Raw genomic sequence first — 13,920 nt, 5'->3', positions numbered from 1 at the left:
GGCGGGACGCGGGCGAGACGGGGGCACGGTGCAAAGGTTGGCATTAGAGGAGGCTAGCGTGCGGGCTGGGTTGTATCAGGAGAGTAGCGAGGCGAGGCGGCCCCTCTCAGGTCGCACCCGGAGAGTTCCCCGTACTCTACCGGTCTCGACGACGGGAGGGAGAGTCAGGCGGAGGCCGACCCGGTCCACTCCTAGCCTTGGCCGGCGGCTAGCGGGCGGAAGGCCGGCCGCTACGGGTCAAAACTCCCCCCGGGCCGGGCAGAGGCCGAGGGTCGAGGTCTACCGCTTCCGGATTTTTACCGAGACAACTCTACGGATCCGCTACCGGAACGATCCGGTCTGGTCGGAGGCGACTCGACGGCCAGAGGCGAGAGGTGAGGTGGGAGGGGGCGAGGGGACGGAGGGCTTCGGAGCCAATGGCGAGAAGTTGCCGCTTGACGCGGACGGGCTGGAGATTTCTGAGGAGCGCGGCGACGGGTCCCGCAGGTTTTCGCAGAAAAAGGAGGCGGGCGGCAGAGGGGAGTCGGGACTGGAGTGGGGAGAGGCGGGAGGTCAGCGAGGAGGCCGACGCGGTGATCGGGCGGGATGGGGCGAGTGGTCGTGATGACCCGGTAGCGGTTGGGATGGAGAGGACAGGGCGGATTTCAGCCACGTCGCGAAGGTGGGACCGACAGGATTTGGCGATGGGTTGAGTACGTGGCTCGAATGACGGAGAGAAGCCACCAAGGGGACGGGCTCGTGAGACGGGAAGGACGGCCTCGCCGTCTACGGTGACGGGAGAGTCGGGGGGGAGGACGGGGCTCGGGTGGGAAGATGAGGAGCTCGGTTTTGGACACGTTACGTTTGAGGGGACGGGACGTCGTCCAAGTAGAGACGTCGCGAAGCCAGGAGGAGAGGCGAGACTGCGGCGAGGGAGAGAGAGCAGGGCCGGAGAGGGAGATCTGGGAATCATCCGCCTAGAGACGGGAGTCGAGGCCACGGGGGCGAACGCGTTCTCCAAGGGATCCGCATTTGCGGTGACGCGTCGCAAGCCTGGAGAATCCCGAAGGACCAGGTGAATTAAGAGCTAACCTCCAAGCTTCCCACCGTCGGGACGCGGGGAAGCTTCGACGTAGACGGAAACGAACGTCTCTTTCCGGAAGGTAGCGTGAAGATAGTTTTATTCTCTACCGAAGGCAATTTGGTATAGATTAAACCGTCCACTCCCATTCCATTCGGGGGGCGGGGGTGACCATCGGGTGCCGGCTGAGGGGGTTGTCGGGGACGGGGGAGGCATTGTACATTCCTGACTGGAAATATCTACATTTAAGAATGACATTTCCAAAGTAGACAAGACACCCGGCAGTCTCCCGCGGCAGCCCTCCAGCCCTTGCGATACCGAGGTCGCGACGGCGCGTCCGCCATCGTGCTGCGTCTCCTAGTCAGTAGGAACGAGCGGACGGCCTCGGCGGTCACAAAAATACCGTCGGCTCGCCCGGATGAAAATCGAAGCTCGGGCGGGGGGCGCTCTGCACACGGCGCTCGATAAATAGCTTCGGTTCCGTCGGTTCCCGCGTCCTTCAGGCCTCACCGGTCTGATGGAGGGTGGAAGTCGCGGTCGCCCCTCCGGGCCTCTTGGTCTCGGCGCTGTCGGGCTCTTCCGGGTCAGGCTGGAAAGCGGCTTCGGTACTTTCCGTAGGCGGAGTGACTCATGATGACCCTCACGTTGGCCGTTCCGTCCTCGGGAATCACGTCCACCTCTTGTACGGTGGCTTCTTTATACAGCCAGCTTGAAAACCACCAAAGAATCACCGTTTCCCTTTGTAACGGGATGAGTTACGCGCCAGGCACCGCACTAAGCGCCGGGGGGAGGTGCCGGCCGATCGGGCTGGACGCGGTCCCCGTCCCACGGGGGGCTCACGGTCTTACATCCCCAGATGAGGGAACCGAGGCCCAGAGAAGTGAAGCGACCTGCCCGAGGACACGCAGCAGAGAAGCCGGGCTGAGAACCCGGGTCCCTCCTGACACCCTGCACTGTTCTAACGGGCTCCGGGGCGCCGGTTATTAGTTAAATGATCGATTAATTCAATCACCCGGCCGAACACCCTGTCTGTGCGACGGTGGGAAAGACCGGAGGGGGTAAAGGGGAGGTGAAGGGGAAAACCAGAAGCGATCAGGGGAAGACCAAGAGGAAGCGGGATTTGAGAGGGGCGGACCTAAGAGGAAAAGTGAATTTGCAGGGGGAGAAAAGCAGGTGGAGGGGAGAACCGGGGGAGACAGCGTGAGGTGGGAGGAAGCCTACTAGGCCAAAGACGTTCCGAACCAGGGTCCGGCCTCTGGTCTCTAGGGAAAGGGAGAAGCGCCGCGGCCCAGCGGCTCGAGCCCGGGGCCGGGAGGCAGGAGGCCCCGGGTTCTAATCCCGCCTCTGCCTCTTGTCTGCTGGGTGACCTCGGGTGAGTCTCTTCACTTCCCCGCGCCTCACTTCTCTCACCTGGAAAACGAGGATTAAGACCGCGAGCCTGGGTCACGGAAGCCCCGATTCTCTCCTATGGGTCGCGGAGGCCCTGATCATCTCCTATCTACCCCAGGGCTTAGCACAGCGTCTGGCACCTAGAAAGCGCCCTGATTATCTCCTATCTACCCCAGGGCTTAGTTCAGCGCCTGGCACCTAGAAAGCGTTTGGCCAATACTTTAAAAAAAAAAAAAAAAAAAGAGAAAACTCTGCAGAGTGAGGAAACACCACTCAACGCTCGACACCAGATCAGAAATACGTAATTCTGTCTGGAACAGGAACTTTTCCGTTTGGCTTTTAAAGTAATCTCGCACACGAATCCTCCTGCAGGGTGATTCCAGCTTCTCGACGAGCCCCCGCCTCGGCCCGCCGCCCCTTACCTCAGCTGAGCTCCGGCCAAGTCGATTTTCAGCGTGAGCACCTTCCTGCCGGTTGCTTTTAAAACCACCCTGTCGATTTCGGCCTTCAGTTCTCCCAGTCCGTGGCCGAGGAGGGCGGAGACGGCGACCGCGTTGGGCTCGGCGGGCGCGTACCTGGGCGACGGGGAGCGGCCGGTAAAATCGGGCCGGGTGGCAGGCTGGGCCGGAGCCCCGGTTAGGGTTGTGTGGAAAACTAGGCCGTGCTCTAGGAAAACCGCGCTTAGACGTCGACCCGGTGCCAAGGGAGACCCAAGGGGTGGGATAAGGGACGGTGGTGCCCTTCCTCCGTACCTCTTGCTCCCTTTCCTCCTCGCTTCTCCCCTCTTAACAGCAACAATTCGGATGATTATACTAATGGTTTTTGTTAAGCACTCACTACGGCGGGAAGCCTCTGGGGTAGATGCAAGCTCATCGGGCCCCCCCGTGGGGCTCACGGTCTAGGTAGGAGGGACAACGGATATCGAGTCCCCGTTTCGCTTCTGTGGAGGGAACCGAGGCCCAGAGAAGTGAAGCGACTCGGCCAAGGTCACCTAGCAGAGGGGAGCAAAGAGAAAACGAGCGAGGAGACGGGGCGAAACGCCCTCTGGGCCCCCGCCCCCGAACGTAGCGGAAGCCAAGGTAAACAGCGCTGAGACCGGCAGAGGGCCCGAGCCGGGCGTTTTCTCCTCACCGGTCCATCAGGTCCACCTTGTTGTGGACCTCCACGATGGAGTCGAGCAGCGCCCTCGGCAGCCGCAGGTTCCGGAGGGCGTCCAGGACGCTGGCCTTCTGGAGGACTGTGTCCGGGTGGCTGACGTCCCGCACGTGGATGATCAAATCCTACAGGATTCAAAGGGGCATAAGTAGAATCGGGAGGAGAAGCTGCGTGGCCTAGGGAGAGAGCGCGGGAGGAGCCGGGTTCTAAGGCCGGCGTCCGCCGGGCGACCTCCGGCGGGGCGCCTCACCTCTCTGGGCCTCAGTGATGTCATCTCCAAAATGGCGCAAATAATAATAATAATAACGAAGGTACGCGTTAAGCGCTTAATATCCGTCAGGCCCCGTACGGAGCGATTCGCGCTCCATCGGAGCGGGACACGATCCCCGATCCACATGGGTCTCGCGATCCTATTCCCCGTTTTTCCAGCCGAGGTAACCGAGGCCCAGACAAGCCAAGTCATTCGGTCACCCAGCAGACGGGCGGCGGAGCCGGGATTAGAACCCAGGTCCTCACGACTCCCAGGCCCGGGTTCCAGCCGGCAGGCCGTCCTGCCGCCCCGGTTTCCGTTTCAATAACGACGACAGGGATGACGATGATGATCGTGGTGCTCGTAAAGCACCCGCTACGTGCCAAGCACCGTCCTAAGCGCCGGGGGAGATACGAGTCGGTCGGGTTGGACGCGGTCCCACGCGAGGCTCACGGTCTGCCTCCCCGTTTTCCAGACGAGCCGACCGAGGGCCAGAGAAGCGGAGGGACTCGGCCGAGGTCACCCAACGGGCCCGGGCTCAACCCGCCGGGCCGCCGCGCCGCTTCTCGCCTTCCCGCCTCAGCGGCCCGCGTCTACGCACCGCGTGGGCCACGTCTTCCAGCGTGGCCGAGAAGGACCCGATCAGGGCGTGAGGCAGCTGGGAGAGAAAGCCGATGGTGTCCACGTAGATGACGGTCAGCCGCGACGGCAGGGCGCCCGCGTAGGCCGTGATGTCCAGCGTGGCGAACGGCTGATCCCTCGGCTCGGCCGCCGGGTCCCCCGTCAGGGCGCGGATCAGGCTGGTTTTTCCTGAAAGGCAGGGCGGAGACCCAGGCCGTGTCCGCTCAGGGTCGGGCGTTCTCCTTCCTCTCCCCATTCGTCACGTCACCGTACGGTATTTGATCGGCCCTTGCCAAACTTTCGGGTTTATTTCATTGTAGGGTATCGGATGAGGGCTTGCTGTGCCTCAGACGAGGCTCAGGGAAGTGGAGGGACTTGCCCAAGGTGAGGTTTTCTTATTTATTGTCATTTTACGGTATCTGAAAGCACTTAATACCCGTCAGGCTGAGGCTAAGACACTTGCCCAAGGTTTCCCACTTGCTTATTTTAATTTCATGGGATTTGAGAAGCACTTACTAGGCTTCAGTTAGAGGTGAAGTGACTTGCCCAAGGTCGGGTTTCAGGCTTTCTTATTTATTTTAATTTTATGGTATTTGATAAGCACTCACTGTGCCTCAGGCCGAGGCTCAGAGAAGTGAGGTGACTTGCTCAAGGTCAGGTTTTCCTATTTGTTTATTGTAAGTTTAAGGGATTTGATAAGCGCTTACTATGTGTCCAACTGAGGTTCAGAGGAGTGACTTGCCCAAGGTCAGGCTTTCTTATTTATTTATTTTAATTTTATGGTGTTTGATAAGCGCTTACCACGTGTCGAATTCATTTTCATTTTATGGTATTTGATAAGCGCTTACTAGGGGTCAAACTGAGGTTCAGAGGAGTGACTTGCCCAAGGTCAGGTTTTCTTTCTATTTATTCATTTATTTATTTTTAATTTTATGGTGTCTGATAAGCGCTTACTAGGTGTCGAATTCACTTTCATTTTATGGTATTTGATAAGCGCTTACTATGCGTCAAACTGAGGTTCAGAGGAGTGACTTGCCCAAGGTCAGGTTTTCTTTCTCTCTTTTTATTTATTCCTGTATTTATTTTCATTTTATGGTATTGGATAAGCGCTTACTATGGGTCAGACTGAGGTTCAGAGAAGCGACTTGCCCAAGGTGAGGTTTCTTTTTGGTTTATTGTAATTTTATGGTATTTGATAAGCGCTTACTATGTGTCAAACTGAGGTTCAGAGGAGTGACTGGCCCAAGGTCAGGTTTTCATATTTATTTTAATTTCATGGTATTGGATAAGCGCTTACTGTGTGTCAAATGTATTTTAATTTTATGGCATTAGATAAGCGCTATGTGTCAAATGTATTTTAATTTTATGGCATTTGATCGGCGCTTACTGTGGGTCAAATGTATTTTAATTTTATGCTACCTGATAAGCGCTGTGTGTCAGACTGAGGTTCAGAGGAGTGACCTGCCCAAGGTCAGGTTTTCTTATTTATTTTAACTTTATGGTACTTGATAAGCACTTACGATGTGTCAAACGGATTTTAATTTTATGGTATTGGATAAGCGCTTAATCCGGGTCAAACTGAGGTTCAGAAGAGTGACCTACCCAAGGTCAGGTTGTCTTGCCTGTTTATTTTACGGTATTTGAGAAGCGCCCAACCGAGGTTCAGAGAAGCGACTTACCCAAGGTCAGGTTTTCTCATTTATCTTACTGTAATAAGGACAATGCCGGTATTTGTTAAGCGCTTACTATGTGCAGAGCACCGTTCTAAGCGCTGGGGTAGACACAGGGGAATCAGGTTGTCCCACGTGGGGCTCACGGTCTTCATCCCCATTTTACAGATGAGGAAACTGAGGCACAGCGAAGTCAAGCGACTCGCCCACAGTCGCACAGCTGACAAGTGGCAGAGCTGGGATTCGAACTCGTGACCTCTGACTGTATCGCGTCGGCTCGGACAAGCGCTCGCTCTGCGTCAAAACGCTGTTCTGAGCGCTGGGGTAAGGTGCACGTTAATCAGGTCTAAGTAGGAGGGAGACGGGGAATCGAATCCCCGTTTTCCGGATGAGGTCACTGAGGCCCAGAGAGGTGAAGTGACCTCCTCGAGATCACCCGGCGGACGGGGATCGGAACTCGGGTCCCTCGGACGCCCGGGCCCGGGCTCTAATACTACTAATAATGTCGGTATTCGTTAAGCGCTTACTACGTGCAGAGCACCGTTCTGAGCGCCGGGGCAGATACAGGGTCATCAGGTCGTCCCACCTGAGGTTCACAGTCTTCATCCCCATTTTACAGATGAGGGAACCGAGGCACAGAGAAGTGAAGTGACTCGCCCACAGTCACACAGCGGAAAACCGCAGGGCATCCCTGCTGTGCGGGAAGGAGGGCTGACGAAATCGAATGCGTGAAACCGGGCCGGTGGGGTAACGGCCCCGGGGCAGGCTAAAAATATCTCGAGCGAGTTTTCCTCCTCACCGCTGTTGGTGTAGCCCATCACCGCGATCACCGGAAATTCACACTTTCGGCGCTGACTGCGGAGGAGGTGCCTTTTCTCTCTCAGCTTCTCCAGGGCCTTCTTGATTTTTATTTCCTTTTCTTTCAGGAGTCGCCGCCGAACCTCCACGAAGGTTTCCCCTAAAAAGAGTCAAGGGAGGACGGGGTCGGAAAGTTGGACGGGGGCCATCGGGCGGAAGCTCCCGTTGGCGAGGAGCCGCGGAAGCAACGCGCTCCTCCAGGAGATGGGCCTCGGCCCGGCGCGGTCCGCCGACGAGGGGGACGCCCGCGAGACTTTTCTCGACGCCGGCAATGACGCTGGGCACCCCGGGGTACGCGGTGAGCGCCTGCTGGGTGCCCAACGTCGTCCTAAGCGCCGAGGTAGATACGAGATGGGCCGGTCCCGCGCGGGGGCCGACGGTCTAAGCGGGAGGGAGGACGGGGGACGGACCCTCATCGTACGGATGAGGGAACGGAGGGCCGGAGAGGCGCCGTGACTTGTCCGAGGTCACGCGGCGGGAAAGGAGCGGAGCCGGGATGAGACCCCCGGCCGTGCCCTGCCCGCCGGGCCGCGCGGATAAGGGATCTGTTTCAATGGCCTCTTTTGCGAACGCTCTTTGTTAAGCGCTTACCGGGGGGCCAGGCCGAGGCGATGGGGTCGGACACGGTCCCCGGCCCACGGGGGGCTCGCGGTCTTTATCCCCCTTTTCCAGAGGAGGGAAACCGAGTGACTGGCCCCGGCTCACGCAACAGACGAGCGGCGGAACCGGCCGTTTGACTCCCAGGCCCGGGCTCTCTCCTCTGGGCCCCGCTGCTCGGTGAGTCCTTGAGAGACTCCATTATAACGCTACTAATTTGATAATTATCGTAATGACGAACCATCTCACCTGACCCCAGGATATAACGCGAGCCTCCTCCTTGCTGGTCTAAATGAGCAACCTCATTTCTCAGATTCGACCTGGTGGAACAGGAGGAGGATTTCTTAGGAGCGCAAACTCCGGCAACCCAGGAAGACAGCCGGTATAAAACGACCGAGTTCAACGGAGATTGAAAAGGGAAAAAAAAAACCACAGCTGAAAACGGTCGAGGAATCGGGAGCGGATTCCACGGGCATCTTCAAGTGGCCCCAGAGAGACCAAGGGATCTGAATCTGGAATCATTTACGATTTAACCGAATACGCCTCATTTTGGGGTTCGGACTCCCCGGGGAGAACCTGAAGCCCTGATCGGGGCCGGCGGGCTTACGACCGGCCCCTCTCCCTTTTCTTAAGGCACGGAAACCACGGGCTGGATATTCGCTTCGGCGAGGCGGCCGGCACTCCCACGGCGGCATCTATCGCGGGGCGTTCCCCTGGGAGCGAATCGCGCCGGGAGGATTCCAGCCGCGCGGAGCGTGAGCTTCCCGGAAAGAGGAGAGAGTTTCGCCAGCCCTGGAGGGGTATCGCCCGTGCTCGGGGGGGAAGGCGGTGAGTTCCGATCCCGGCGCGCCGCCGGGCCGGCGGTGCAGACGTTGGGGGTCGGCTGCGGGGGAGAGTACCGGAGGAGCGGAATCTCGGCCAACGCGAGCTGGAGCTTGGCCTCTCTCGTCCTGGCGTTGCAGCGGAATATGTGAAGGACGACGGTGAAGCGGTCAAAAACCTCCACTCCCCACGCGGCTTCCAGTTCTCTCTTGAGGGTACGAAACGAATGAGATGGAAAAGGTAATAACAACTGTGGTATCTGTTGAGCGCTTGGGCAAAGTCGCTTCACTTCTCTGGGCCTCGCTTACCTCATCTGGAAAATGGGGATTAAAAGCCCGAGCCCCACGCGGGACAGGGACCGCGTCCAACCCCGCTGTCGATCCGGGCGCTCGGGACAGTGCTTGGCACCCGGTAGCGCTTCACGGCAATTATGATGATTACCATGAATTAAATGTCACCCCCCCCCCCCCCAAAATCCGCCCGCCGTGTCGCTGGCCAAATGAACGTTTATCCAGATTTTCCCGGGAATCCGAAACCGCTAGTCAGAGATGTGCATTTTTAGGACTCTCCCATCCCCCGCATCGATGAGTCTCATTAAACCGCTCGCGCCCTCGTGATGTGAAAACACGCTTTACGATCGTGAGAGTTTGACGTTTCCCGGCGAGTTGAGTGAGGAAGACTTTACCCGGATAAATGAACCAGCCCTGGAAATTACCTTGGTCACCGGAGTCATCCTTTCTACGTTCAGAAAGACGGATGTTATCTGCGGACAGCTCTTGATCTTTTCTAGGGAACGGAAAACACAACCAAAGTCCCGTTACCGGTCATAATGGAAAATTCAGTTCAATCGTTTTTCGGGGTTTTTTTTTTTTTTTTACGGTATTTCTTAAAGCGCTTACGAATGCCCGGCACCGTTCTGAGCGCTGGGGTGGATCCAGGCTAATGAGGGGGCTCGCCGTCTTCGCCCCCATTTTGCAGGTGAGGGAACCGAGGCCCAGAGAGGTGGGTGGCCCAAGGTCACCCGGCAGGCAAGCTGGGGAGCCGGGATTAGAACCCGGGGCCTGCTGCTGATTCCCGGGCCCGTGTTCTATCCGCTAGGCCATGCAGCTTCTCTCTTCCTTTTTCTCTCCTCTATCCCTTCCTTTCTCTCCTTCTCTCTTCCTCCCTCCTCCTTTCTTTCCAACACTCCCTCCCTCTCCCTCTTCCTCAAAATATGTTCACACCCGGTCCTCTCCTAACAGGGAGACCTCATCCCCGTTTCTGAGCGTGGGGTTTTTTCCCCCCCGTAAGACTAGAACATCACCCGTCCTCCCCCCCCCCCCCGGTTCAGCGGGGGTGAGCGAAAAAGCACCCTGAAACCCCCACAGAAAAGATAAATAGCCGAAACCTCTCACCTGTCAGAAGCGCAAAATTCCCTTTGCCGAACACCAGCTTCTCGCCGGGGGTCTTGGTAGACACGACGGCGGTCTCCTCCACCGACCAGTCGGCCAGGGTCCGCACCAACGCGGTCGCCTCTGCGACCTGCAGGTCCACTTCGGGGCCGGAGAGGAAGGAACGATCACCGTGGGGCCGGCCCGCCGACCGCCCCCGCGTCCGTAGCCCACGGGCGCTTCGCGGGCACCGTGATTATCACGAGCCCGGCACGGGGCCATCGCCTTTAAGAACCGTGGGGTTCGATAAGTGCCCACCCTCTGCCGGGCACCGTACTGAGCGCTGGGGTGGATACGAGCGGATCAGGCCAGTCGGTCCGTGGTATTTATTGAGCGCTTACTGTGTGCGGAGCGCCTGGGGGAGGACCGCGGAACCATCAGACCCGTCTGCCGCCCAGTTCCAGCTGACGGTCCGGAGAGGCAGCGTGGCTCGGTGGAAAGAGCCCGGGCTTGGGAGTCGGAGGTCATGGGTTCGAATCCCGGCTCTGCCACTCGTCGGCTGTGTGACTGGGGGCGAGTCACTTCACTTGCCTGTGCCTCAGTCACCTCATCTGTAGAACGGGGATGAAGCCCGCGAGCCCCACGTGGGACGACCCGATTCCCGAGTCTACCCCGGCGCTCAGAACGGTGCTCTGCACCTAGCAAGCGCTTAACAAATACCAACGTTATCATCATCGATAACAGAAATAGATGACAGCTAAGGACATAAACGGTGCGGGAGAGGGGATGAACCGAGGGAGAGAGTCGGGGCGACCCAGAAGGGAGCAGAAGAGGAAAGGGGGCGTTTAGTCGGGGAGGGCCTCCCGGAGGAGACGGGCCTTCAAGAAGGCTTTGAAGCCGGGGGGAGGGGAATCGTCTGTGGGATCTGAGGAGGGAGGGCGTTCCGGGCCGGAGGCGGGACGTGAGCGAGGGGCCGGCGGCGAGACGGACGGGACGGGGGCCCGGCGAGAAGGTCGGCATCAGAGGAGCGGGGCGTGCGGGCCGGGCCGGGGCAGGAGAGCGGCGAGGAGAGGTCGGAGGAGGCCGGGGGACGGGCGGCTTTAAAGCCGACGGCGCGGGGTCTCCGTCCGATGAGGGGGACGGGCGGGAGGCCCTCGAGGAGCGGGGAAACGTGGACCGAACGTCCCTGGAGAAAAACGAGCCGCGCAGCAGAGGGGAGCCGAAGTGGGGAGAGACGGGAGGCAGGGAGGTCGGCGAGGAGGCCCACGGAGCGATCGAGGTGGGACTATCACCACGGGGGACGATGCTCTCCCCAGTGTTCATTCATTCAGTGGTATTTATTGAGCGCTTACTATGTGCAGAGCACTGTACTAAGCGCCTGGAATGGACGGATCGGTAACAGAAGCAGCGTGGCTCAGTGGAAAGAGCCCGGGCTTCGGAGTCAGAGATCCCGGGGCTCGACTCCCGGCTCCGCCACGTGACAGCTGTGTGACCGTGGGCGAGTCGCTTCACTTCTCGGTGCCTCAGTTACCTCGTCTGGAAAATGGGGATTAACCGTGAGCCTCACGGGGGGACCAACTGATGACCCTGTATCTACCCCAGCGCTTAGCGCGGTGCTCTGCACGTAGTGAGCGCTTAACAAATACCGACATGGTTATCGACAGAGAGAGACAGTCCCCGCCCTCGGAGGGGCTTACAGTCTAATCGGGGGAGACGGACAGACAAGGACAGTGGCAGTAACCAGAATCGAGGGGATGAACGTCTCGTCGAGACGACAGACCGACGCCCGATAAATCCCACTGGGGACGAAACCCTCCGGGGCTTTTAATCCGGTGGTCCGCACGTAGGAAGCGCTCGGCAAATCCCAGCGGGGAAGGGGCGCTCCCGAGCGCTTAACGGACACCCCCCGATGATTGGGGGGCCGTCGGGAGGACCGACCTCGGGTCAGCGTGGGTTTCTTGGGGCCCCGCTTGATGTCGGGGTGCACCAGGAACACCCGCTGGCTCCCCAGGGGCAGCAGGGGCTCTGTCCTCAGGAGGGGCTCTTCTTCCTCCTCTTCTCCCTCCTCCTCTCCTCCTCCTCCGTCTCGTCCCCGGCCTCCCCCGGCGGCCCCGGGCCCGGCCCGCCGCCGCCCCCCACTCGCCTCCCGGGTCTGCTCCCGACCCCGGGGGTCGCCGGGGGCGAGCGCTCGCGGGCCGGGGGCGAGCGCCGGGGGCGGGCGCCGGAGACGGGAGCGGAGGAGCGCGGCCCCGCGGCGGCACACGGCCCCCGAGGCCCACATGGTCCGGCCGACGCCGTCGCTCAGTCGGTAGCGCTCGGGCGCTCAGTAAATGCCACCGGTTAACGGCGGAGAGAGGCCGGGCCCGGGGTTCTGACCCCGCCTCTGGCACGGGCGAGCCGGGTGACCCCGGGCAAGTCACTTCCCTAGGCTACGTGACCTCCTCGGGCAGGGGACGCGGCTACCGACCCGGTTGGACCGGGCCTCTCCCGGGCGCTTCGTACAGCGCTCCGCGCACGGTAAGTACCGCCGATCGGTCGACGTCTCTGGGCCTCGGTTTCCTCATCTGTAAAACGGAGATTCGACGTCTGTTCTCCCTCCTGCTTAGACTGCGGGACCCACGTGGCGCCCGATCGCCTCGTGCCTCGGTCTCCCCCTCCAAACCGGGCGCCCCACGTGAGACCCGATCGCCTTGCATCCGCCCCGGCGCTCGGGACGGCGCCGGGCGCCTCGGGAGCCCGGTCATTCCTCGGCACGCGGTCGGCGCTCACCAAATACCACCGACCGTCGGAGGGCTCTGGGCCTCGGTTTGCTCATCTGTAAACTGGGGGTTCGAGCACGTCCACCCCGATCGGCCCGTCACCGCCCCGGCGCCGAGTACGGTGCCGGGTACGTAGGAAGCGCCTGACCAACGCCATCGCTTTATTATTACCACGATTACGATTATTCCCGCCCCAGACGAAGACTTGCGAGCCCGGTGGCAACCCCGGCGCTCGGCACGGGCCTTGGCACGGAAGGAGCGTGGAGGCCTCGGTGGCAAGAGCCCGGGCTTGGCAGTCAGAGGTCATGGGTTCGAATCCCCACTCTGCCCCTTGGCAGCCGTGTGACCGTGGGCGAGCCGCTTCCCTTCTCTGTGCCTCAGTTGCCTCATCTGGAAAACGGGGATGAAGACCGGGAGCCTCACGTGGGACAACCTGCTGATCCTGTGTCTGCCCCAGCGTTTAGAACAGTGCTCTGCACACAGTAAGCGCTTAACAGATACCAACGTTAGTACTATTCACTTCTCTGGGCCTCATCTACAAAATGGGGATGAAGACCGGGGGGCCTCACCTGAGACAACCTGCTGACCCTGGATCTCCCCCAGCGCTTAGAACAGCGCTCTGCACCTAGTAAGTGCTGAGCAGATACCAACATCCGTAGTGTTCACCTCCCTGGGCCTCGGCGGCCCCATCTGCAAAATGGGGATGAAGACCGGGAGCCTCACGTGGGACCATCCGATGGCCCCGGATCTCCCCCGGCGCTTAGGACAGTGCTCTGCACATGGCGCTTAACAGATACCAACATTATGATTCCCTTCTCTGTGCCTCAGTTGCCTCATCTGGAATTATTATGATGATTCCCTTCTCTGTGCCTCAGTTGCCCCATCTGCAAAATGGGGATGAAGACCGGGAGCCTCACGTGGGACGCCCCCCCGAAGACCCCGCCTCTCCCCCAGCGCTTAGGACGGCGCTCTGCACCTAGTCAGCGCCGAACCGATACCAACATTATTAAAATACCGACATCACGCTGCGCACGGCGGGCGGTGGGTCCGTGCCCTCTCCTCGGCTGGTCCCCCCCCCTTCCCGCAACCGGAAACCGCGAGGGCGCAGCGCCCAGCGCAGCGTCCCGCACCGCGGGAGCGCCTACATTAAAAAAAAAAAAAAAAGGCCGGATGACGTCATCCCGGAAGTGGCCGAAAGGGAAAGGGGAGGGGTCCGGCAGCTAAAAGCGCCCCCCCCCGGAACCAGAGAGGCGGGAATAAAGGTTCCGGCCGCCGCGGACCGGTTTCTCCCTCCCCGTCGGAGGGCGGGGCCGCCTCCCCCCCCCCTTCGGGGCCTCCCATTGGCCGCGCCGGGTCACGTGACGGCGAG

At 60.0% G+C, this 13,920-nt stretch overlaps 1 protein-coding gene across 1 annotated transcript; it reads right to left on the bottom strand.

Moving 5' to 3' along the window:
* Positions 1 to 1,142: 1,142 nt before the first annotated feature.
* Positions 1,143 to 11,950, bottom strand: GTPBP6 (GTP binding protein 6 (putative); the record flags this gene model as incomplete). Its single annotated transcript, XM_039914173.1, has 11 exons — positions 1,143 to 1,768; positions 2,872 to 3,024; positions 3,581 to 3,729; positions 4,456 to 4,664; positions 6,945 to 7,103; positions 7,850 to 7,920; positions 8,500 to 8,630; positions 9,138 to 9,208; positions 9,817 to 9,954; positions 11,731 to 11,901; positions 11,932 to 11,950. Coding segments are annotated over 11 exons (1,395 nt in total), but the record flags the coding sequence as incomplete, so codon positions are not given.
* Between the last annotated feature and the right edge of the window lie 1,970 nt (positions 11,951 to 13,920).

The sequence above is a fragment of the Ornithorhynchus anatinus genome, chromosome 15 (assembly GCF_004115215.2).
Source record: "Ornithorhynchus anatinus isolate Pmale09 chromosome 15, mOrnAna1.pri.v4, whole genome shotgun sequence".
NCBI lineage: Eukaryota > Metazoa > Chordata > Mammalia > Monotremata > Ornithorhynchidae > Ornithorhynchus > Ornithorhynchus anatinus.
This window is presented reverse-complemented; position numbering and strand designations above follow the sequence as displayed.